The 23345-nt window shown below is 38.2% G+C and overlaps 1 protein-coding gene across 3 annotated transcripts in view; it reads right to left on the bottom strand.

Annotated features, from left to right (window-relative positions):
• Cask (calcium/calmodulin dependent serine protein kinase) overlaps positions 1-23345 on the bottom strand; it is a 338698-nt gene that overhangs the window by 30370 nt on the left and 284983 nt on the right. For all 3 annotated transcript variants that reach the window (XM_059249986.1, XM_059249987.1, XM_059249988.1), the window contains exons 13-17: positions 21413-21493; positions 13409-13597; positions 6958-7036; positions 5063-5148; positions 2436-2504 (exon numbers count right to left, since the gene is read on the bottom strand). In XM_059249986.1, coding sequence (XP_059105969.1) covers positions 2436-2504; positions 5063-5148; positions 6958-7036; positions 13409-13597; positions 21413-21493 — 504 coding nt within the window. The remainder of the gene's footprint in view (positions 1-2435; positions 2505-5062; positions 5149-6957; positions 7037-13408; positions 13598-21412; positions 21494-23345) is intronic.

Here is a 23345-nt window from a genome sequence, read left to right as displayed (position 1 = left end):
AAATACCTCATGATGATAAATATTATAATACTATTGTGCTAAAGATCTCAACTGCCTAGTTTTATATTAAAGAATAGGTAAAGAATGGGTTTGAGAAGCAGGCAATGGTTTTTAGGTACCTCACTGCCAAGAACTACCAAATGACTCCATTGAGAGTAAATGAACCTAAGAGAAAGAATTCACATGTAATCCATCACCTTAGACCTTTCTAGGATAAATAGTACTAATGGAGTAAAAGAGAAAGCTGCACCAGAGAACAACCCTCTCCCTTTGTATGACTTTAACGGACTGAGTAAAATAGTAACTCTAAATAACACTGTTCTCCTTCTGGCCAAACTCCCAGGAGCCACAGCACTGTCCCTAGAGCCACACTCCCAGATCTCTCTGCTCTTCAACCCACTCAGAATCCTTCGCAGGTCCCATTCCTTAGTGTCCAAGTCAACTTTAATGAAAAGAGCTAACTAAGAGAAGAAAATAAGTGCTTTAAATATTTAATTTTTAGAGTTCTTTATGAACTTCTGTTCAAAAGACATATTTTTTCTAGAATATTGAAAGAAAACTTCTGGAATTTACTAGCCTGAAATAGAATGAGATCCTTTAGAGGACCATTCTCAAACATTAATGAGTGGTTGATCTCTGTTTGTCATCCTTGGGGATTCAAGTCAGTAGGGGAGGGTATGGGGAAAGTATGAGCCTTCATTTGAGAAGCCTTGCCATAGCTAGGAAGAGGCCAAGCCCAGGTGGGTTAAAAAAATCCAACAACAACAACAACAGCAGTGCGTTTAAATGTTGGAAGTGAACAGAATAAGGGAAGGGAATCATTACTTTTTTCCTAATATTCAAAGGTATAGAATTTATATGTATAATACTTGTGTCTTCCTCAAACTAGCTCAACCACTTGAAAAAAAAAGAAAGAAACTTGTATAGTTAATAACTAACAATATCTTCTGGTTAGTGCCGCCCCTCAATCTAATCTATTTATTCAATTTCTTCAACACATGAGAAATGGTGTGAGGAACAGCTATGGTTTTAGAGTATTCGGGCTGGGGGGAAGGTGAGGGGGGCGGGAGGGGGGAGAACAAGGGAATCTGTGCCTGTATGTAGAACTTAATTGTATTGCAAAATAAAAATTTAAAAAAAAATTATCTATACAAAAATGTATGCATGCTATTCTCTCTTTCCCTGAAAGGTTCATAAGGAACCAAATTTAATGCTCCGAATCTTGAAGCTGGAGAAGTTCTGCAAAGTTTTGAAATATATTATTAATTGACATTCCATAGGAAGCCACCAAGAGGAGCTCAAGACCCAACAAAATAGACACTTTAATTGTCACTGGCTCACTTGACAAAAGCACAGATTCTTATACACATGTTGAATAGGCTTAGATGAAAAATATGAACCCTCTAATTGTTTTCTTGTGAAATTTGTAGCATCATTAGAGACTTGAAAAGTAATTTCTATTTCAAATTTTCTTAAGCATAAATCTAGTAAGTTAGCAACCAGCTCTTAAAAATTACCTTTAGAAAATGTACACTTCATATCTACTTATTTGCAGTGATCGGATTTAAACCTAGGGCCTCACACATGCTAGGCAAGCATTCCACCACTGAGCTATCTCCCCAGCTCTTGTGCTTCATAATAACATATCTTTCCTTGGAAGATCCACAGGAAAAATTTTAAAATAAGCTTCAATAAATAAAACTTGAGCTGAATATGCTATAACCAAAGAATCATATTATTATGATAATTCGTATCTCCCAAAATAGAAAGAATAGATTTTTGAGTATAACGAACAATATAAAACCAAAAAAAAAAAAATATAAATTGGAAGAGCTCTAATTGCAATAAGATAAATATGTTTTAAGAAATGTTGGGGCTATTATTCTACAAAAGGTATTTGTTTATGAGTCCTTTAACATTTCAAAGATGAAGACTTTTACAAAAGGTTGCAAAAGCCCACATCCCTGTAGTGAAGCCAGTTACCAAATCATCAGGGTCTTAATGCTCATCTTGAGACCTGCCAGTCATTCAAACACCAATATCTCAACAGAAGTTGATCACTTCTCAGATTCTTGGAAAGAAGAACTACCTGTGAGATTTCCTAAGAAGGGAGGTGAGTGGACTTCCTGAATATACTGCTGTATTTTTTGCCTCAGGGATTTCATTGTTTTTTCTTTATCAAACTTTATGTTATTGTAGCATTTCTATATTTGGCTTAGATTTGGCTGTAGAAAGGCTGAAGATAGCTGCATAGAAGTGGGGCTGAGGAGGTGGGTGGGACCTCCTCTGTTCCGTTATCTTCGTTGTAAAATTGGTGTGCGGTGATCTAACAGCACAGGCAGAAACAATTTCCCAGAAAGCAAAAACATTCAGCCATCAGCAGACAGTTAGTTAAGAACTCAGAGAAGATGGGTGAGGCTTGTTAGAGTTATTACCTCACAGGATGAAGACTGAGTGCGGTAGCTTGGCACAATCTTGAAGGTAATACTCCCCCGCATTTCCCTCTGGGGGAAAAAAGAGGAGAGTTCAAACACATATTGCACGCAAAAACACAGAAGAAACCATTCAAAACACGTGGGTGCAATTAGTACGCACCACCTGACAGCACACAGCCCTAAACTAAAACCTCACTATGCTCAGGTTACTGGTAGAAGTTTCTGGGAAAGGTCCAGTGAAGTCAAGGCTCACTAGCCTACACCTAGCAGTGAATAACCGTATACATCTCTGATGGCTATCTTCTTGAATACAAAAGAGTCGAAATGGCATACCTTACAAGAATGACTATACATCGAACCGAACAAGAGACTAAGTAATTACATAAAAATCCTATTTAATATGCTACTCTCTGATGCTATCTCCATAAAATTGCTTTTGTACTTTATTAATTTTGGCATTCTTTTTTATTACAGCAAGCCTTGGATGCTTACTTCATGCCTAATAGGCATTCATTACATGGGAAGCTGCTGCACTGTAGCAGAAAGAAGGACCCAAGGCATAAAACAAACGTTTCCCTCTGTTTGCTACAACAAAGAACACAGATGGGGGTCTGTCAATGGATGTCAATGCTTTTAATTCAAGGCCTAATTTCAGTACAGATTTTTTTTAGTATAGTCAATAATGGCCTGGCCTACAGTGACTTTCCTCCCCTTTGTGCTGTAGAGAGATATACTACAGCTGGCCATGACTCAGCTAAACAGGAAAGAGGTTTCTGATATTGCTTATATCAGGAGCCTTTTGAGGTCAGTGAGAAACTAGTTCACACAAGTACATATCGGGAAGGCTTTTCTGTAAATATCTGGTTGGCAAGAAACAGACGAAGAATGAACAGTGTGAAAGCCCACACTGCTAAAGGCAGGCAAAATGGTTCCAAACTCCACTGCAACTAAAATATTTTCCTAGTTGTCAGTTTTTAATGATCATTGCAGAAGTTCAACTCACATACATGATGGTACAAGAAGCATTCTGATGATGACTGAAGAATGATGTGTGTTTTTAAATATCTATTTATTCAGTGTGTGTGCCTGGCATAAGTGGGAATATGGTTGCTGTATCTGTGGTCGGTGTGTGTGCATGTGGGTATGTGAGTGCCAGCACCTGGGTGCATATGCTTGTGGGGGCCAAAAGAACATGTTGAGTACTCTGCTCTTTCACTCTCCACCTTACTTCTTTGAGACAGGATCTCTCACTGAACCTGGAACTAGGGTGGTGGCTAGCAAGCCCCAGCTACCCTCATGTCTCCACTGGACACAATACTGGGGTTATAGGCAGGTGAGATCATGCCCTGCTTTTTACATGGGTGTGGCATCCAAACTCAGGTAAACCCATAAGTGCTTTTACCCACTGAGCCATCTCTCCATTCCCTATATTATGTACGTTTTACAAAATAAGTTGATGGAGCTGTCAAGATGGCTCAGCAACAGGACCTAAACAATGAGAACACTGATAGACATGCTATCATGGAAGGGGGAAATCTCATGGGTGCTGGGGGATATTCGATCAACTGTGCACTCCAAATTTGCATGTGCATTAATTAATAAACCTTGGGTCAGGAGGCTGAATTAGCAACTAGTTGACAGAAAGTAATCATAGAGCTTCAGAGGGCACCTGGAAGAGATAGAGAGATGCACCAGAAGTAGGGAGGGATTTGGAGTAGCATAGAGCTTTTTTGTTTGGCAGAGCAGAAGGACACTCTCTTTGGGAGACACCAGCAAGGAGAGAAGGTTAGCTAGGTGCTACTCAACCTCTCTGAGCTAGCAGGTTTTCACCCCAGCCTTTGAATCTATTTATAAATAATGATAGAGATTTAGTTAAAGCTACCTTTAGCTGCAGCGACAGAGCCCATGCCTGCGAGAACAAAATTCCCGACAGGCTGCAGCCTGAGCAGCTGGCCCACTGATAGAGAAGCAGGCCAGTAACTGTGGAGTCACAATTGCTGGCTGAAATAGCAGTAGATTAAGCCTCAGTCACTGTGCTGAAGTTAAAATAAACAACACATGGAGCGCCACCCATAGACAAAGAACTATAGGCAACTGAGGGCTGTTGAGAGGGAGAATTAGTTATTTCCAGGGATGAGCTTCCCACTTGGTCATCCAATTCTAAGTGGTTAGCTCTGAAAGCATGTACATACATTAACATTTAATGGACTCAGCAGATTGTATTTATATATGTAAACATTTATACATGTATACTAACAAAGAAAAAGTGTCTATGAGTGAGAGGGATTAGGGGAATTGTCTATAGAAGGGGTTGGAGGGAGGAAATGGAAGGCAGGAAATGTTGTTATTATATTTTAATTAAAAACATAATAAATTTAAAAAGATGGCTCAGCATGTAAAGGCACTTGCCACAAAGCTTGATGACCTGAGTTCAATCCCTGGGGTCCACATGAAGGAAGCAGAGAACTAGTTCCTTCAAGTTGTCCTCTGAACTCCACATATGTAGAGGCATGTGTGCAACCACACTCACACACAAACACATAATAAATACATGTCTCAAAAGATAAAAATCTAAGCTAATGAACTAAAAATTAATCTTAGAAAAGGGAAAACTTTCATTTACTTACAAGCATTTTTTGTAGCTGTTCCACTGTTTGGTTAGCGACACTGATGCCATTGATTTCTCGAATTTCATCACCAACATGAAGTGTACCTAAGAAATCACACACATAACAAGTAAATGAGTATAATAAAAATAAGTTATATATCTAAAAGCCAATGTCTCAGAGACAGGGCCACATTTGGCTGCAGCATTATTTAACTTTTATGTAGTAAAACCATCCAAACAGATAAGATCTTCTTTCAGAAAGCACAGTTTTGATGGCTGGCCACAGAAATTTGTTGACAACCTTATAAGATACTATCAGGTAAGAGCAGAGAGAACTGAAAATAAGACAAATGACTAGGACTTCTAAAACAAAAACATAAATGATGACATAAGCTAATAAGTGGATAAGTTGAGTAAGAATTCAGACATGGCTGAGGAGAGTTTCAGTGAACTTGAAGATATAACAAAAGATTATGTATAATATAAGTCATAGAAATAAAGATATAAGAAAAACAGGAAACAAGAAATAAAGAATATATATAAAAAGCTATGGAATATAGGAGTGTTTAATGTACATCTAACTGAAATTCAGAAAGAACAGAGAGAATGAAGAAGAGGCAATGTTTGAGCAGTTGAACATTTCCTTGAACTGATCAAAGTGTTACTATACAGATTCAGAAAGAATAACATAAAAAGAAATCTGGGCCAGCAGTAAAAGGCTCTTGCCATCAAGTCTGACAAACTGAGTTCAATCCCTGGGACCCACACGGTGGAAAGAGAACTGACTCCCAGAAGCTGTCCTCTGACCTCTACATGCATGCTGTGGCATGTGTATGTGTGAATGTTTGTGTGTGTGCATATGTGCATGTGTGAGCACACACACACAAAAGTAAATAAACATAATAAAGATATTGTTTAACTTGAATATATGTAAAGTTTAAAATTTCAAGGTAACCATTAACATCACAGAAATAGGGTGCAGAAATTAAAAGCTAATAATTAGGGGGTAATGAAACAAAAAAGTCACCAAAAATTGAACAAGGAAAGCAAGATAGTAGAATCATCACAACAAATATTAATAAACTACTCCTATCAAAAAATAGTGATCTAAACTGGTCACAGTAGTGCACAACCTTAATCCCAGTGCTCAGGAGGTGGAGGCAGGAGGATTACAAGTTTAAAGTCACCCTTGGCTACCTAGTGAGTTTGTGGCCCATGTACCTAATTTATATAGTCAAATATGTAAGTCCAAAGAGAGATTTATAAGTAGACAATGAAATACTCTACTACTATAAATGGATATTTAAATATTGGTAGGTCAAGCATACAAAAAAATCAACACATAGAAGATTTAAACAAAAACATTAACAACACCAAGCCAATCATTATATAGGGAACTCTGTATGCAGCGGTTAAAAAATAAAGGTTCTTCATAAATACAGATTCACAAAAACGATTAAAGTGCTATGCCATTAGGAAAGTCTTAAAAACCTCCAAGAAATGATGTGATACAGACCACACTCTCTGACCACAATACAATTAAGTTAGCAGTAAATTACAGAAAGATGTCTTGAAAATCTCTTCAAATATGATAAATAAAAAATACTTCTGAATCACTTATGGGCCAATGAAAAATATAATAGGAATGTAAGAATACTGACAAATGAATTATAACAAATGGTTGCATATCAAAATTGGTGGGATACAGATAAAACAATACTTGGAGTTTTTATTTTACTTTATTTCCGGTGGTGGGGACGGAACTCAGAAACGTGGTCTACAATGACTGAAACTCAAAGACAAACAGCTCTTTTATGTGAATTATAAAAACAAAACAGAACACTCCCCCTTATTTCTATCAGTAGAATCGGAAGAATTAAGAAAGGCGATGAAAGAATTACAGATGGAACTCACCTTGCCTGTGAATCATACCCCCGTGCATGATTCTCGCAACAATACAATGATTTAGCTCATTCATTTTCAAAGTGATTCCCTGTAACAAAAAAAAAAAAAAAGGAAAGAAAAAAAAGTTGGTAAGGGTACAACTTTTAAATGAAAGCACTATTTTATATTTGTGATTTTACTGTAGGTAATTTTAATTAGAAGAGTTATAAAATCATTAGAAAATATATAGAAGATGAAGATCTTCTATTACTTTACTCACAAAATTGTTCTATGATAGAAATGCTACTTGCTGGTGTTTTGACTGCTATAATACCATGCATGCATTTTATGCAGTGCTTTTTAATTTTTTAATTATGATTATTTTTCACATCCCTTTTCTATGTTGCCAACTATTAAAAAAAGGTTTTTACTCCTGCTTAGTTTATATACTTTCTACTAGTATATCCCTTATATTTCTTCCACAAAATAATAGTTTTATTTTATAACCCACATAAAATATTTCAAACTGTAAAATTTGCTTAGTTTAATACACGCAAGTACGTGTGGCTCTTTCACTACAATCAGGTGGTAACTGTGTCTTATCCCCAGAGATTTCCTCTTATTTGTTGGTTATCTACTCCCATTGCTCTATGCTCTCTACTCATGCCCAAACAATCACTGATGGGCCTTTCCTGACTATAGGTAAATTTGTATCATCTAGAAATGGAGCAACAGTCATTTTGGTTGCTTTCTTTAACTTATCACAATTCTTTTGAGAGTCTACCATTTTGTTATATTATCAATAACTTACTTTTGGTCCTTGTTGAACAGTTTTGCATTGTTTAGACACAAGAACGTGTTCATCCATCCCTCCACTGCACTGCTTCCAGTTTTGGCAGTTATAATAAAGCAATTCCTGGCTTAATCTCCATTTACTCATTTTTTTTTTTTTTAAGATTTGGGACATTTCATGTATTTGCGTATCACCTTTCTACAGACACCAGGATAACTTTTTCTGTGTTAATATTTTAGTATATACACTATTGAAATGAGCATATATTAATGTTTTCATATTTTGTTAATTTGCTTTGCTAAAATTATGTTTAGAAGTTTTGCATCTATATTCATGAGAGATTCTAATCCTCACCTTTCTTGTAATGTTATCATCTGGTTTTATAGGGTAGCACTGGCTTTATAGAATGAGTTGGGAAGAACTTCCTTTTCATTGTTTTGGGAAAAGTTCATGTAGAATTATGTGAGGCCTGTCTGGGGTGAAGAGACGTCTGTTTACATCTCCTCAGGAAACATGACTGCAATAGCCACAGAGTCATTGTTTTCATTACCGAGCTGATCTTCTGTTTGGTTGACGTTGCTGAGTTTGTTTCCTAGTCCACTGGCTGCTACCTTGTTTTCAGTACTGAGGATTGAATTCAGGGCCTCATAGATACTATGCCAACACTTTACCACTGCGACATATTGCCATTCTCATTTGTTTCTATTGATTTTTATTACATATTCTACTTATCTTGGCTTTAATTTGTTTTCATTGGTCTTTTTTTTAGTGGTGGAGATGTGAGTCAAGGTAACTGAATTGAGACATTTTTGTTAATATATATTTCTCCTTACTAAGTATTATTCCAGTCACATCACACAAAATTTGATACAGTGCAATTAATTTTCATTAATTGCAAAATGCTAATTACCTTCTGATTTCTTCTTGGGTTACTTCAAATTGTCTTACTTAGTTTTCAAGTGTTTGAGATATTTTCTTCCTTTTTAAAAAATTTTTTTCTTTTCACTTTTTATTTATTTTTGAGATATTCTTGCTGTGTAGCCCAGGCTGCCCTCAAATGCACAATCCTCCTGGCTCTGCCTCTTGAGCACTGGGATTATAGGTGTAATACTATACCCGGCTTCTATCTGTTATTAGTTTCCAATTTACCTTCATTATAGTCTGAGAATAAACTTTGATATTAATATAGCCACTTCAGCCTTCATCTGAATAATGTTATACCGATACAGCTTTTCTATCCTTATTTTGAAACTATTTTTCTTTTTGTATTAAGTACATTTTTTGCAGGTAGCATGCGATGAATTTTTTTTTTAACCAATCTGACAGACAACCTTAGCTTTTTTCTTGTGGGGTTTCCAGACAGGGTTTCTCTGTGTAGCCCTGGCTGAGCTGGATCTTGCTCTGTAGACCAGGCTGGCCTCGAACTCACAGAGATCTGCCTGCCTCTGTCTCCTGAGTGCTGGGATTAAAGGCTTGCCAACCTCTGCTTTTTAACTGGAGAATTTAGACTATTAAGATTTAGCATGATTGTAACATAGTTTGGTATAAATATATCTTCCTGTGTTCCACTTCTTCTGTGTTCTCTTTGAACTTCTTTTTTCTGTGTTATTGTGGATTTATTCTCATTCTGCTGTATCTTGTGGTATTTTTTGCTTTGCTGACAGCCAACAAATCCTAGTGATGCTCCCCGTCCTTCATCTCCAGGGCTACAGTTACAAGCCCATCTGATTTGACACGGGTGATGGGATGCCGACCCAGCAAGCTCTCTCACCCACTGAGCCGCCTCTTCAGTCTTCCCCCAGTCCCAGTTATCTGTAACCCTTGGTGTTGCTGCTTTCGCGGCTGTATTGGGCTTTATTATAGCATATGTATTTAACCTACCAACTTGTCTTTGAGTGATACTATACTACCTCATTTATGAGAACTTCCTAATAGTGCACAGCCATTTCTTTCTACTTGACCTTTGTGTTACCCTTGTAATCCATTTTACATTCTTATACATCTCACTGCAAAGTATCATTGAAAGAGATTTAAGAGAGAAGGAAAAAAGTGATAGTCTTTTAGCTTTGGCATGTCTACAGATATTTTATATTTGGCCCATTTTTGAAAGACACTTTTGTTGGTCCTCCTAGATTCTCAATCTAGGGACTCTGCCTGCTCTGCTTCAGAACTCCCTCCCCATGCGCTGGCCTGGAAACTCTCTAAAGGTAGTAAGGTGGGACAATTACAGGTGTTACTGTCTTTGCATCCTCTCTCTCAGAGAACTCTATTCTTTGTTGCTTGATGTCCAACGTCTCCAAAACCATTCTGACTTGTAATTTAGTATTTGTCACAATTTCATCTGTTTCAGATGAGAGGGCCAGAAGCCTAAGTTTCATAGTTGTAGTTACAGCCATTTTCCATTTTATTTTTCAAACATTCCCTATTACAAGACAAACTTCCATAAATATGTTTTTGCAGTAGACTTGGTCAATCCTAAGAATCACACAGGGAGCTGTTAAATAATGCTGACTCTTAAGCACACTCTTTAGATTTATATTCATGGGCACAGGAATAGAGCCCAGAATTATGTATATTTGAACAAGGTCACTTTATAGGATGGTGGTCTTGAATTTGAAGTGGTTAGTAGTAGGCATTCAATTTTGCCTCTTTGGAGAATAAAATTCTGTCATAAAGCTTCATGGAGTTATCTCAGAATTTATATTCTAAGTTTAATTTGAACCACGCCACAAAATATATTTTTGCATGGTTCCTATTTTGAAGCTCTCAGAAGGATTAGGCAAGTCCGGTTAAAAGAACAGTTTATCAAAATGATTGTGGTCCTAACATTCAATTGTAATGTTTAGGTTTCATTTCCAATTTGTACCGTCAGTATGTATGGTTACCTAAAGTAGTGTTCTGGAAAATGTTATAAATGAATACACACGTCAAACCAAGTTTCATAAGGGAAATGACGGCACAGCAGAGATCTCACCCTTAAAACTAATAGGTTTCTATATTAACTCAACTGACATGAATGGGAACCTACCATGTTGAAGACCCTTTTAGGCACAGTAGTAAAGGAGGAAGACAGCATCTTCATTGCTAGGGAAATTTACTTCAAACCAATTATAGTCAACATTTTTTATTCTGCCCCCCCCCCCAATTTCTCTGCAGAGAAGAATTGACTCGTATTCTGTTCCCAAGATCACAAACTCTAGGGCAAGTGTTGGCTCAGCTTTGGATGGGTATGAACTTATCAAACTGGAGGAATTGAGGGTGTCATACATTCTTGGTCTTTCATTGCTTATACAAACAAGCTTTCCCCCTCTTGTGTAAGCTAGTTCAAGTATGGTATTTGTCATTTCTAACTACTGGAGTCCTAATCAATAGGGAAACAGTTATGAGTTGAGCGTCACAAACTCGAAAAATACAGGGTATAAAGGAAGTGTATCACCCTTAGGGAATGCATGCATTATAGAGGGTCACCAGGCAGAAGAGGTCATGTAGATATACTCTTCAGAGTAATTCAGAGCTATAAAGAAGGCAAAAGAACAGGCAAACAGCCATAGTAACTGCAGTAGAGTTATATTCTATTATTGTTAATATATATTTTACATGAAATAATTCCTGTTTTCATGGCAGCCAGTGAAAATATATGCCATCACCAAGATCACAAGTGAGAACAGCCTTTTAAAGGAGACTTTAAGGAGTGATTGAAGGTCATTTTTGCTTTCTGAAAAAAACTAACTCAGAGATAGATGTGTGTTCTTTCCCTCAATTTGTGTAGTCAGCTCACATAAAAAAGACAAACAGCTACCATTATCTTGCTTCAGATTGTATGATCACAAGATATTTTGGGACCTCCTTACACCTTTCTGTCTGCTTTGCTTGGTTGGACATTACCCCTTCTGCCTCTCTAGACAGGCTTTTCTTCTCTCTAGTTTTGTCGTAACTGGGCTTACCAAACTGTGCTCACCTGCAAATTTACCTCCTTAATGTGGACCACCTTGTGGAAGGTGAGCTCCAGGACTGGGCCATATCTTATCTGGCCCTATATCACAGCTTATCTAAGGCAGTGAATACATCCCATGGACTTTCAACATTTGCTCATTGGGTAAATCAAAGTATAAAATGAATGGATGAAATTTTTGACTTTCACAGTTTGGAGGGGCCTCAGGATCATTTAGTCAGTGTGCTTCTAGAAGTGAACAACCTGAGGTCCATGGATGTAACATAATATGTGCAAGGCCTCAAAAACTGTTGCTAGCCATGCTCTTAAGACCAAGGGTTGCTAAGCCTCGAGAGCAGCAGAGCAGGTACCTGATTTGCATGGCCCCTGTGTGCAGCCAGATAATGTTAGAACAATGAACAAGAGTACGAACAGAGAACTGAGGGCTCTCTGGAAATTGTGGTCACAGATCTCCTCTCCTTTCTTAAGCAGGTATTTTGCTTTTTCTAAGCTCTGAAGAAAAGATAAATGCATATATTTGAATGTCTTCATCCCTAGACATATGCTCCCATCTCTAAACTTGAAGGTTGCCCAGTGCCCCTCTTCACAATGTCGTTATCTCCTTCTGCATTCAGTCGTATGAGCCTGACGTGGCAGGGTCATCCTTGATTCTTGCTTCTTTCATTGCAACCTACTACTTGCCTTGCTGATTTACTTTCATTCACTCATATCTTTTTTGAGACAGAATCTCAAGTAGCCCAAGCTGGCTTTGAACTTGCTATTAAGTTGGTTCTCTCATCTCCCCAGTGCTGGGATTACAGGCATAGGTCACGATGCCTGGCTTTTTCATGTTTTCTCTCTTGATGTACATTCCACTAGTTCTGAGTATCATTATCTCCCCCTGCACCATGGCAGTGTGTGCTTTGTTAACTAGTCTTTCTAGACTCTATACTACAGCCTCCAGATTGCTGGTTCTAAAAATGAGAAACAAATCCAGCTCCCAGCTTAAAACCTTCAGCAGCTTTCTGCTGTTTTTAGGCTAAAGACATAGCATGTCTTTCAGTACTGTATGGCCCACCCTTGCTATGGGCCACACTGTCTGCTGGCCAGCTGCAGTGCCTTGTTTCCATCTGGAAACCACAAAAGAGCCTTCTTACTTCTAGAGTACATGCTCTTTGGTTTGCCTGAACTGTGTCCCCCTAGGTCTCCATCCTTTTCATCTGCTCAGTGACCACCCCAGAGCCTTTCCTGATCATCTCAATCATTTCCTGAGAATGATTGGAGGTATACTATCAATTCTCTTCCAAATGCATGGCAAAATGAATAAACAGGTTGATATGAATGGGAGGAAGTTTATTTTAGAACATTATTCAGGTCTCTGAATGTTTTCTGAATTATTTTTCTTCAAATTTTGGTGAAAGCAAAAGATATGGAAAGTACTGGAATTTTTAATTAACTGATTTTTACAATGCGAATACTTCAAAATTGCCTCTTTCTTTGCTATATGAGAGATTTTTTTTTTAAATTCTTGAGTAATGTACCTCTTCTTGGAAAGTTGAGAAGTAATTGTTCAGGAGAGGTGTGATGGCCACCATATCTAAGATCTGGTGTCAGGCAGATAACTCTTGGAGAAAAGGGCAGGGGAACTGATGACCTGGAAACTGATTTGTTTAGAACCATCCATGTCCACCCTTGTTGCCTTCCTCCTCCGTACAGGGTGAAGTTGGCTGACTGTAACTCCAGTTTTTCCTACTTACCATTGGTTCATCTGTGTTCTTTTGGAACTGGACCAGCCGAACTCTGGTCACATTCTCCATGTCCATGTCTCCGTTGGCGCTTTCTGGAGAATCACCATTTAAATAGGGAGAGGTCGGGGGAGGTGTGACCCTTAATGCTTCATCACTGTAAACTTCATGTGCCACTACGTCGTGAGTCTGAAGTAAGGCCTGGTGTTTTCATGAAAGAAGAAAAATATTACTTATAGTACCATTCGAGCAGAATTCTGCGACATAAACATATGTAATAATACTTCTTCTCAAAAGTATTTTTCATCTAAAGTGACTCAAAACAAACTATACCTCTAAACTACCTCAATTCCTTTGTGGCAAATTATCATGATAAATGGATTTCTTTTTCAAAATAGAATGAGCAACTAAGGGAGCAAACCAAGGAATGGATGGGCCTATCAATTACCAGGGTTAGAGGTGTCATCTAGTGTTAGGCTAAAAAACCGTATCTAACTCACGTGTGGAAATAAAAGCTGAAATAATTTTATTATTTTAAATTTTAAACAATTTAGCAGAAAGAACGTTTATAAAAAGAACCAGCAAATCTGCACTGGGGCTTTAAACTGAAGTAAATTGTAATGATGACTGTACTGAATAAATAGCTTCTGTGATATGAATGAAATGATAAAATTAGTATCGCTTACTAGGAGGTTGGCAATGGAAATGAGGGAGAAGCAAGGATCGAGGAGGACCCATAAGCTTCAGGTTCTTACAGTTATACAGTGACATAAATGGTGTCTACCAAGGATGAAGATAATTTAGAACATGACTTAGGAAATACAATTAAATTATATAGATGCACTTAAGACACCAATTTTCTAAAATATCGGACATATAGAACTCAAAATTGAAAGTTTAAATTTTTTACATTTATTTATCTATTTGTATATGTATGTACACACGTGTGAGCACACACATGTGCTATGGTGTTTGTGTGGAGGTTAGAGGACAACCTGTGGAGTAGTTCTCTACTTCTATCATGTGAGTCCTAGGGACTGAACTCAAGTTCTTCGGTTTGGTGAAAAGTGCCTTTGCTTGATGAGTCATGTCTCAAAATGGAAACATTAAAAATGTTTTACTCATTTTTCTTTTTTGGAGCTCTTGGATAAACCGGACAATTATTCTCTTTTATTTATTTATTTTTTGGAGAGAGGGTCTCATGTATTCCAGGTCGGCCTTGAATTCACTACATAGGAAAGGATGACCTTGACCTTCTGTTTCTATCTCCCAAGTTCCAGAATTATAGGGGTACATCACCATACTCGGTTCATGTGGTGCTGGGGATGTGACCCAGGGCTTTGTGAATTCTAGACAAGTACTCTACCAACTGAGCTACACCCCTACCCCTAAGTTAAAAATGATTACTTATTCATTTTGCAAAACTCACTAACAAAGAAAAATGATTTCTTTATCCCGACATCTGTATGTCATCTTAGTAAACTTTGATAATAAATCTCTTGTTTCTCTAAAAAAGGATATCTTCCTGCTTTGTCCCATCATAAACCCTTTTTAATAAGCATGAGAAATTTTAGCTCAAGGAGAATTTACAACTGACTATTGTTGGTCTGTTTGAAACTTTAGACAGATATACTAATCATATATATATATATATATATGTATATATATATATAGAATTAGTGTGTGTATGCTAACTCTAAATTTACTTTCATTTTCATCTGTAATATGTGTGGTAATGAGATATGTGAAGATAATGAAATGCAATTCAATAGTATTTCAGCATCTGAAATCACTTCCTAAAAGGCTATTTACTTCCTAAAAGAGCTATATTTCCAAGTCCTGCATACAAGGCAAAAATAAGGTAATGCTGTGTTCAAAGCAGTAAGGAGATGGTGCTGGCTTGTCATCAGTGGGTGCTCAGAGTAATCCATTTATTCTGTTTCTAGCGGAATAAAGCCCAGGCCACTGTTCTCCACTGCAGCTTTAGGTGAGGGTCACTGAAGGCCACTGACAATGCACAGCTTTAAAGTAGAGCTCCTCAGGGGCCCTGGGAACCAGAGCTAGCAAGTGTGGAGGTTGGACCACATGGGCAAATCCTTCTTTCTGTGCTTTAAAAAGAAGCTAAGATTTAGAGTAGAAAGGCCAAATCAGGAATGGGCTAACTAGAGAAATTCATCTGTTAAGATCAGGCTCATCTCGGCTGTTTGAAACCTGGGGCCCATGCAGGATCGCTTGGCTCAGCGTGGGAGGAGGGGACTGGACCTACCTGGACTGAGTCTACCAGGTTGACCTCAGTCCGCTGGGGGGGGGGAGGCTTTGCCCTGGAGGAGGTGGGAATGGGGGGTGAGCTGGGGGGAAGGTGGGGGGGCAGGAGCGGGGAGAACAAGGGAATCCATGGCTGATATGTAGAACTGAATTGTATTGCAAAATAAAAATAAATTAAAAAAAAAGATCAGGCTCATCATATCAAGTAGAGAGATATCTTTTATGACTCAGGACACTTTCACTGGTACATACAGGCAAGCTTTCATGGGGATGAGACCCGCCTTAAAGTCCCATGAATTTGATAAAATGTTTATGCTGCTTTTTGTAGATTATTTCTATTCATCCTTTAAAGTTATATAAACAGGCACTTGCATTTAATGTATTATTTATAAGGAAAAATAAGCCCTCAATCATAAAGCAGTATCACACTGAATTTTTAAAAAAGTTTAAATTATGTTGTCAAATAAGGTCACACTTGATATTAACCAGAATTTGCTGCTGTTAATGACTGCTGGCACAAAATAAAACTAAATCCCCAGCTCTAATTCATATGCAAACAGAAAAGGGAAACATGAACAGGATGTTTAAAATAAGGTTAAAAAGCATATAGAAGATAAAAATAAGGAAATTGAAGTTTTACTATTTCCTTTAAGTGTCTTGTAGGGTATGATTGAGCAATCAGTACTAGGCTGAAATAGCTGTAGTTTGTTTGTTTGTTTCTAGACACAGTCTTGCTACATAAACAGGTTGGCCTAGAATTTGCATCCCTCCTGTCTTGGCATCCTGAGTGCTAGACAGCCGGTTTGGGCTGCCACATGGAGCTTAAATTTATCTTACATTCCTTTATTGACTTTCTGTGTGTGCACATGTGTTTACACCCGTGAATATGTTGCCATGGCACATGTGTGGAGGTCAGAGGGCAGCTTGCAGGAGTTGCTTCTCTCCTTTCACCACGTGGGTGCCAGGAATTGAACCCAGGTGGTCAGACTTCACCTGTTAGGCCATCTCACGGGCTCCCTTTCTTTTCTCTCCTTTAAGTTATTGCAGATATTTTCAAAGTGTCTGTGTTTTAAGTACTTGGTAACTGAAAGTTAAATGCTCTGGTTATAGTGATTAGAAAGCGAAGCAAAGTCCAGATAATTGAGCAAATTGAGTATGAAATATCAAATATGCAAACAACAACACTGGAGCTTTGGTAAAACAAAAGTATTACATTGATTAAAATATTTCCACAGGCCGGGCGGTGGTGGCGCACGCCTTTAATCCCAGCACTCGGGAGGCAGAGGCAGGTGGATCTCTGTGAGTTTGAGGCCAGCCTGGGCTACCAAGTGAGTTCCAGGAAAGGCGCAAAGCTACACAGAGAAACCCTGTCTCGAAAAAAAAAAATTTCCACAGGGTTTTAAAAATCATTATTAAAACATGTATAAGACAAAAACTTTAGTACTTAAAAGTTTATTTAATATATATTTTAGAATTTTATTTCTTACAAGGGACATTATCCATGTGTATGCTTATTCAAGAATTACCAATAAGCTTAATGTAAGCTTACAGGGAAATTCACTAGTATTACAAACAGTCTACTTTTTAAGAGTCTGGGCTTTGGAGCCAGTGAGATCTGGCTTGAACCTTAGGGAGGCCATTTTCTAGGTGGGTAACTTTAAACAAGTGTCTACTTCACAGGGCAATTTCTACTAATGAGAATAGTCACACAACTTTACATCCCGGTTACGAGCAAGTCCTGTTGTTCCCTACCATCTCCAACACGAAATCTCAACCTGCCCATCTGCCACCGTCCTCATCCTTCTCTAAGCCTCCATCACTTCTTTCCATGCCTTCTAATTGGCCTCTCTCCTACCGGCCATTTTCAACATGTGAGCTCCAGAATTTTCCACCCCTTCCTTTGAGACAGGATCTTACTCCGTAGCCCTGGCTGGCCTGATACTCACTATATACCTCAGGGTGGACTCAGACTTGTGGCATTTCTCCTACTTCAGCCTATCAAGTGCTGGGATGACAGGAATGTGCTACTATGCCCAGGAACGACCTTGAAAGCATGGATTGGATTGTATTTTCTTGCTTGCAACCACTCAGTGCAATCAGTACTTTAACCAGGAGAAAACCCTAGACACTTTACTATGGTCTGGGAGAGCTTTACTTGGTCTAGCCTCTGGCAAGCTCTGTAAGCATTTCTGTAGCACTTTCTTCCCTTTTACGAAATCCTATCTTTAATGGACTTGGTTGTCTCCTTGAACCCACACAACTTCCTTCTGCTTCTTCCTGTTTGAATGTTCAGGGGGCCAGCTCTTCCTGTACCGAGGCTCAGCTGCGCTGTCTCTTCAGCAGGGCTTCCCCTGAGGACATAAAATAGCTCCCCCTTACTACTGCCACGGTACTAAATCTCTGCTTCCTAGTTATTATCACCGTACGAAACGGCCGTGTTGTTTCATGTGTTCGGTCTGTTTCTAATCATCTACCCACCCCCATCCTGCAGCCTCACTGGAATGGGAAATTCCAGGAGGGCTGGAACTGTTTTTCCTATTCACGACTAGATTCCTAGTGGCTAGCATAGTATACCTGGAGCACAGGAAGCGCTTAGATAGTTGATAAATGAATAAAGATGTCTTTAAAGCACTGAGCTAGGTATTCAAAGAATTTGAGGAATTATTATTTCTGAAAATGTTTACTGATAGGGATAGGGAGGGACACACACACACACACACACACACACACACACACACACACACACACCCCACATTCTCTCTAAGTTTAGAAATGCAAAATAAATCAAGGCTTAGAGAGTAGGTAAGCTGTGAGGAACTGACCTGTATGAGCTTTAATGATTTCTGGAAAAAAAAACCTTATCCTGTAAAAAGGTCATAATTGGGTATATGCTAATTTATTTATTTAGTCTCCTTCAAATCCGAAAGCCTTACTAGTCTGAAATGGTCCTCTATAACTCTATGAAGTGAGCTCAGGTTATATAGCAATTTATAGTCAGATTTGTTAACAAATGTGGGGAATAAACTGCACAGAGCAGTGAGTGGTGAGGTGAACCCACTTGCAAATGGGCCAGTTACTATTGTGCTTAGTGTTTTACTGAGAGCTTACAATGTGGGCTCTGTACACAGGCAGATGACAGGCACTGTGACGTAACTAATCATCCTTATTAGCTAACACTGATGACACATTAAGCATACATCAGGCAGGAAGCAGGCTAAGTACAGTAGACATCCATTTAGTTCTTACTCCAACTAAAAGAGGTTGAGCTCGAGATCACAGACCTAGTTCACAGCAGCAAGGATGGAGTTTAACCTCACGTCTGCCTGAATTTAGAGCTTTAATCACACTTAACCTATAGAAGACATGATGTCTGAAGAGGAAAGAATTGTAATCTGGGGAAACATGGCCCCCAAATATGCAGTATCAGTGAACAAGATAATAATTAACTCCTGTTGTGATTGTTCAAATGTGAGGACACTAATAGGGCACGGAATCTTTTTATTTTCCTGCTTTGGTATATAGAGGACAACAATGATTAAATGAGATCACAAGTTCACAAAGCTAAGCTGAGATTTGGACAGACATAGGAGAACGGCCCGGGCCCATTCTCCAGGGACAGGGCCTGCGTCAGCAGGTCAGTGTGTATTAGAATGCCACACACAGGAACAGAAAGTGGAAAATAGAGAAGAGAGGTTAACATAGATTTAGAGTAATTAGGACTGACTTCGATAGCAAAGGTGGGATTCAAATTGAGTTCTACAATGACACATTTCAGCTGTAAAAAAAAGTAAGCTCGCTCAGATACAGAACTGTATTGCTAATTCTCTACAATTAGATAGAATGGAGTTAAACATTCTCAGAGATGTGTTTGAATTCAGCCATTAAAGCTTAGAAAAATTAGGGAGGGGATACAGGAAACTGCTTCCTACAAGATGGTTACTTTGAAGGACAATGTTAAAGTTTTAGGAACATTACATGTGAAATAGGATGTATATAAAAACTCACAGGTATGATATGATACATGTTATATTGTAACTATTATTTTTAAACTAGCATTTAAAATAAATAGTTGTAGTAAAAAAAAAAAAAGGTTTTAAAGTCATATTTTCACCCAGAGGGCAGTTGGCTGGATTTTCAATTCTTTGTATATATTCCATATCTACAGCTGTGACTGTTTAAAAACGTTATATTCAGCATGAATTACCATCTGTAATTGTGCTGTTTTTTTATGTGCCTATGTGTATACACCTTTGTGCAGATGATCTTGGAGGTCAGAAGATGTCAGATCTCCTGAAGCTGGAGTTACAACAGTTATGAGTCTCCTAATGTGGGTGTTGAGAACTGAACTTGGGTCCTGTGGAAGAGCAGCAAGCACTCTCAACCACAGAACCATTTTGTCAACCCCTGTAATTCTACTTTTCAATTGCAGATAAGTAGATAGCTATAAACTTTTCTCAACAAAAAAAAAGTTTCTTAGCTATTTCAAATTTCTAATAACTGGCTAATGCAAGTGCTATTCCTATTTTTCATAGAAACCAATGAAAAATGTGCAGGAGTTCTGCACTGTCTAAAACAAAGACACCTTGAGTTTAATTCCTGGAACCATGAGGTTGAAGGAAGACCCCTTCAACTTGTTCTCTGACCTCCATGCATGCATCATGGGGCATGCGCCACCCTAAATAAATATAATGCAAAACCCAAAGCCAGTTTTTCATTAAAAATTGCCCTCAATTATAGCTCTCTTTGGTTTAGGTAGCATAGAGTTCCAGCAAGTGATGCAAGAACTACACGGAAGCAGACCCTCATTTGAGGTATACATAGTTCTTGAAGAATCACCTTTACAACTATGACACAAAACAATAAATCAACCAAAACAATAAAATCAAAATATTGGTTACTATCTGGGATTATAATCTTAGTCTGCTACTATGGTCAGGAACCACAAAATGATATTTCAGTCAATGATATACTACATATACAAGATTATATTGAAGCTGAAAAATTCCTAGTGCCTAGTGACTTCATGGCATAATGCCTACTTACATGACTGGGGTAGTGATGCTGGTGTAAACCAAACGACTGCCTAGTCAGTCAGATGAAAGCATAATATATACGATTATCCATGGAACATCAGACTGGCGAGCCATGATGTTACTGGCTTATTTACTGTGTTATACTTTTTATCATTATTGTACAGCGTGTTTCTTCTAGTTAGAAAAAAGTTTAATTATGGTAGCACTTATAATCTTTGCATTTAGGAGGCCAAGGCATGAGGATCCTGAATTTGAGGCTAGTCTGGGTTGCTTAGTGCAATCCTGGGTCAAACATAAGTCAAGATCAAAACCAAAAACAAAATGAAAACAAAGAAACAACACATTTACTGTAAAAATTCATGTTGCGTTATCCTAATACTAGTGCCACGTGCCTGTGTTTACTGTGTCTCTTGATTTCATCATTTCTCTTGTGCTTGTTAAATTTCACATTGTTCTGCTCACTATGATTCTAAGCGCCTCCTAGGACTATGCCCTACAAATGGACTGTGGAGCCTGGTGTACACTAGTAACCCATATCACCTGGGCTCTTTAAGGTCACTCTGTGATATGCTTACAATGACAAAATTGTCTAATGACATATTCCTCAGAATTTATCTCCACAGTAGGTGACATGACTGTACAAGGATAAAGTATTTTGTGAAGGTTATTACAAACTTCTTGTGAAAGTATGGTTTAGGTCCAGTGATGTGTTACTTACCATGAAATGAGGTTGTGTTAAAATGCGTTTTAGTTCCTTTGCGTCATTATTCTCAGGGTAACATGAAATTTCTTCCAATACCTAGAAAAACAAGATACATACTAGTGAAAAATGATATGAGATTTACAAAGCATGGAACTCTTTTAAATTAAAATCCATGAGTGGGTTTTTGTGATGGGAAAGACAATTACTTTAAAAACATTTGTTGAGTTCAAAGGTTATTAAAATATGAGAATAATATTGATAAAGTAAAATGAAACAAATGCAATAATAGTTTGCCTTCAATACCCAGCTATGACCTAAAGGTAACGAAAAACTAAAAAGCAAAATGGGAAGTTTGTAACATATATTTATTACAGGTTTAAGAAACTTAAGTATCTTAAGGAGAAAATTCAGATTTACCCCCCAAATCAATTCCTACTGAAAGTTAATAACAGCCTTTAAAATTGAACAGCACTGCTAGTTCCTTAAAAAGATGACCAGAGGTTCAACGGAAACAATATATAAAAGAATGCTAATTAAGCAGGCTAATTAATTAGGAATACACTTCATTTCCTTGCAGCCTGGTGGGAAGAATGCTGTTCTCCATGCTTATCTTCCACCACAGAGAAGACGGTGCTTCTGCCAATGGATCCTTGGACAAATTCCAGCGAACCCAAGACCAGATTTGAAGTTCAAACACCCTCAGTAGTTTTTCCTCTGCACTCAACCTTGCCTCACCAATCAGGCATTAACAGTTTGCTTGCATTGGTGAAATGCTGCTTGCAGGTGACCTGCTGTTAAAAGGGTCTCCCTTTCCCCCAGGAACGGAGTTCATCTGTTCACCTTAGTCCAGGGCTAGCAGCCCAGAGCAGAGCCTCGGTTTTCTGAGCAGGCCCCTGTTACTGCTCTATCTGCTGATGGCTGCTCCAGAGACCTCCATATGGCACTCAACTGAATCCTAATCATGGAGCCAATCTAGGCTGCCTCAGCACCACTGGTGTAAGGGGTACATAGCCCTTCACCATAGGACTCTTCTGCCTCAACCTGCAAGAACTTCAGGAAGGGGTTCACTTGGCCTGAGTCTCAGATTTCAGCACCCTACCACTCACACCCCTACAGGTGTATCTTCTTCAAATACCCTGTTAATGATTGCTGGTTATACAGCTAATTCCTACTGCTTAATGAAATTCAAGTAGTTCTCGTTGGTGTATTTTCTGCTTCTCTTCCAGGAAATAACAAGGGGAAAGCACAAACTTTGTTTCCCTTGCTGCTTTCACGGCCTATGATCTTAAGTACAGAGGTGTGATCTCCAAAGCTAGGGGAAATTCTTCAAGTGTATAATTAGGACAAAGGATTGTCCCCAGACTGTCTCTACTTCTGTCTATTTGGGTATTGATAAGATTGGGCAGTGACTCATGATTCCTGCCTGAAGTGTAATTCCTTTCAAAGAACAAAAGAATGATTGCTGGGCAAATTAAGACAGATTTTTCCTTACCCTATTCTCACCAACTGAGCAAGCATGGCAGCCACCATGGTCTAATTTCTTAGTGAGTATGTAAGCATATACTATATATATATTATGTATGTATGTATGTATGTATGTATGTATGTATGTATGTCCACATATCTATACACACATATATACATATACATGTATGTATATGTATATATATATATATCAAAAGTCATGTTTCACATCTGCTAGGAAGCTGGCTGTGGTGGTACATACCTGTCATCCCAACAATGGACTATATGGTGAGATCCTGTCTCCACAAAACAAAACCCAGAACAAAATGTGCTAAAAATGGATTATGTTTTCAATGCTCTTTCATTTAGTAATCATACTTTGCAAGAAGTATTTTTATTTTTTTTTATTTTTATTTATTTATTTATTTTGTTTTTTGAGACAGGGTTTCTCTGTGCAGCTTTGCGCCTTTTCCTGGAACTCACT

This window comes from Peromyscus eremicus, chromosome X (genome assembly GCF_949786415.1).
Source record: "Peromyscus eremicus chromosome X, PerEre_H2_v1, whole genome shotgun sequence".
NCBI lineage: Eukaryota > Metazoa > Chordata > Mammalia > Rodentia > Cricetidae > Peromyscus > Peromyscus eremicus.
The sequence above is the reverse complement of the archived record's forward strand: the minus strand, read 5'-3'. Positions and strand labels throughout refer to the sequence as shown.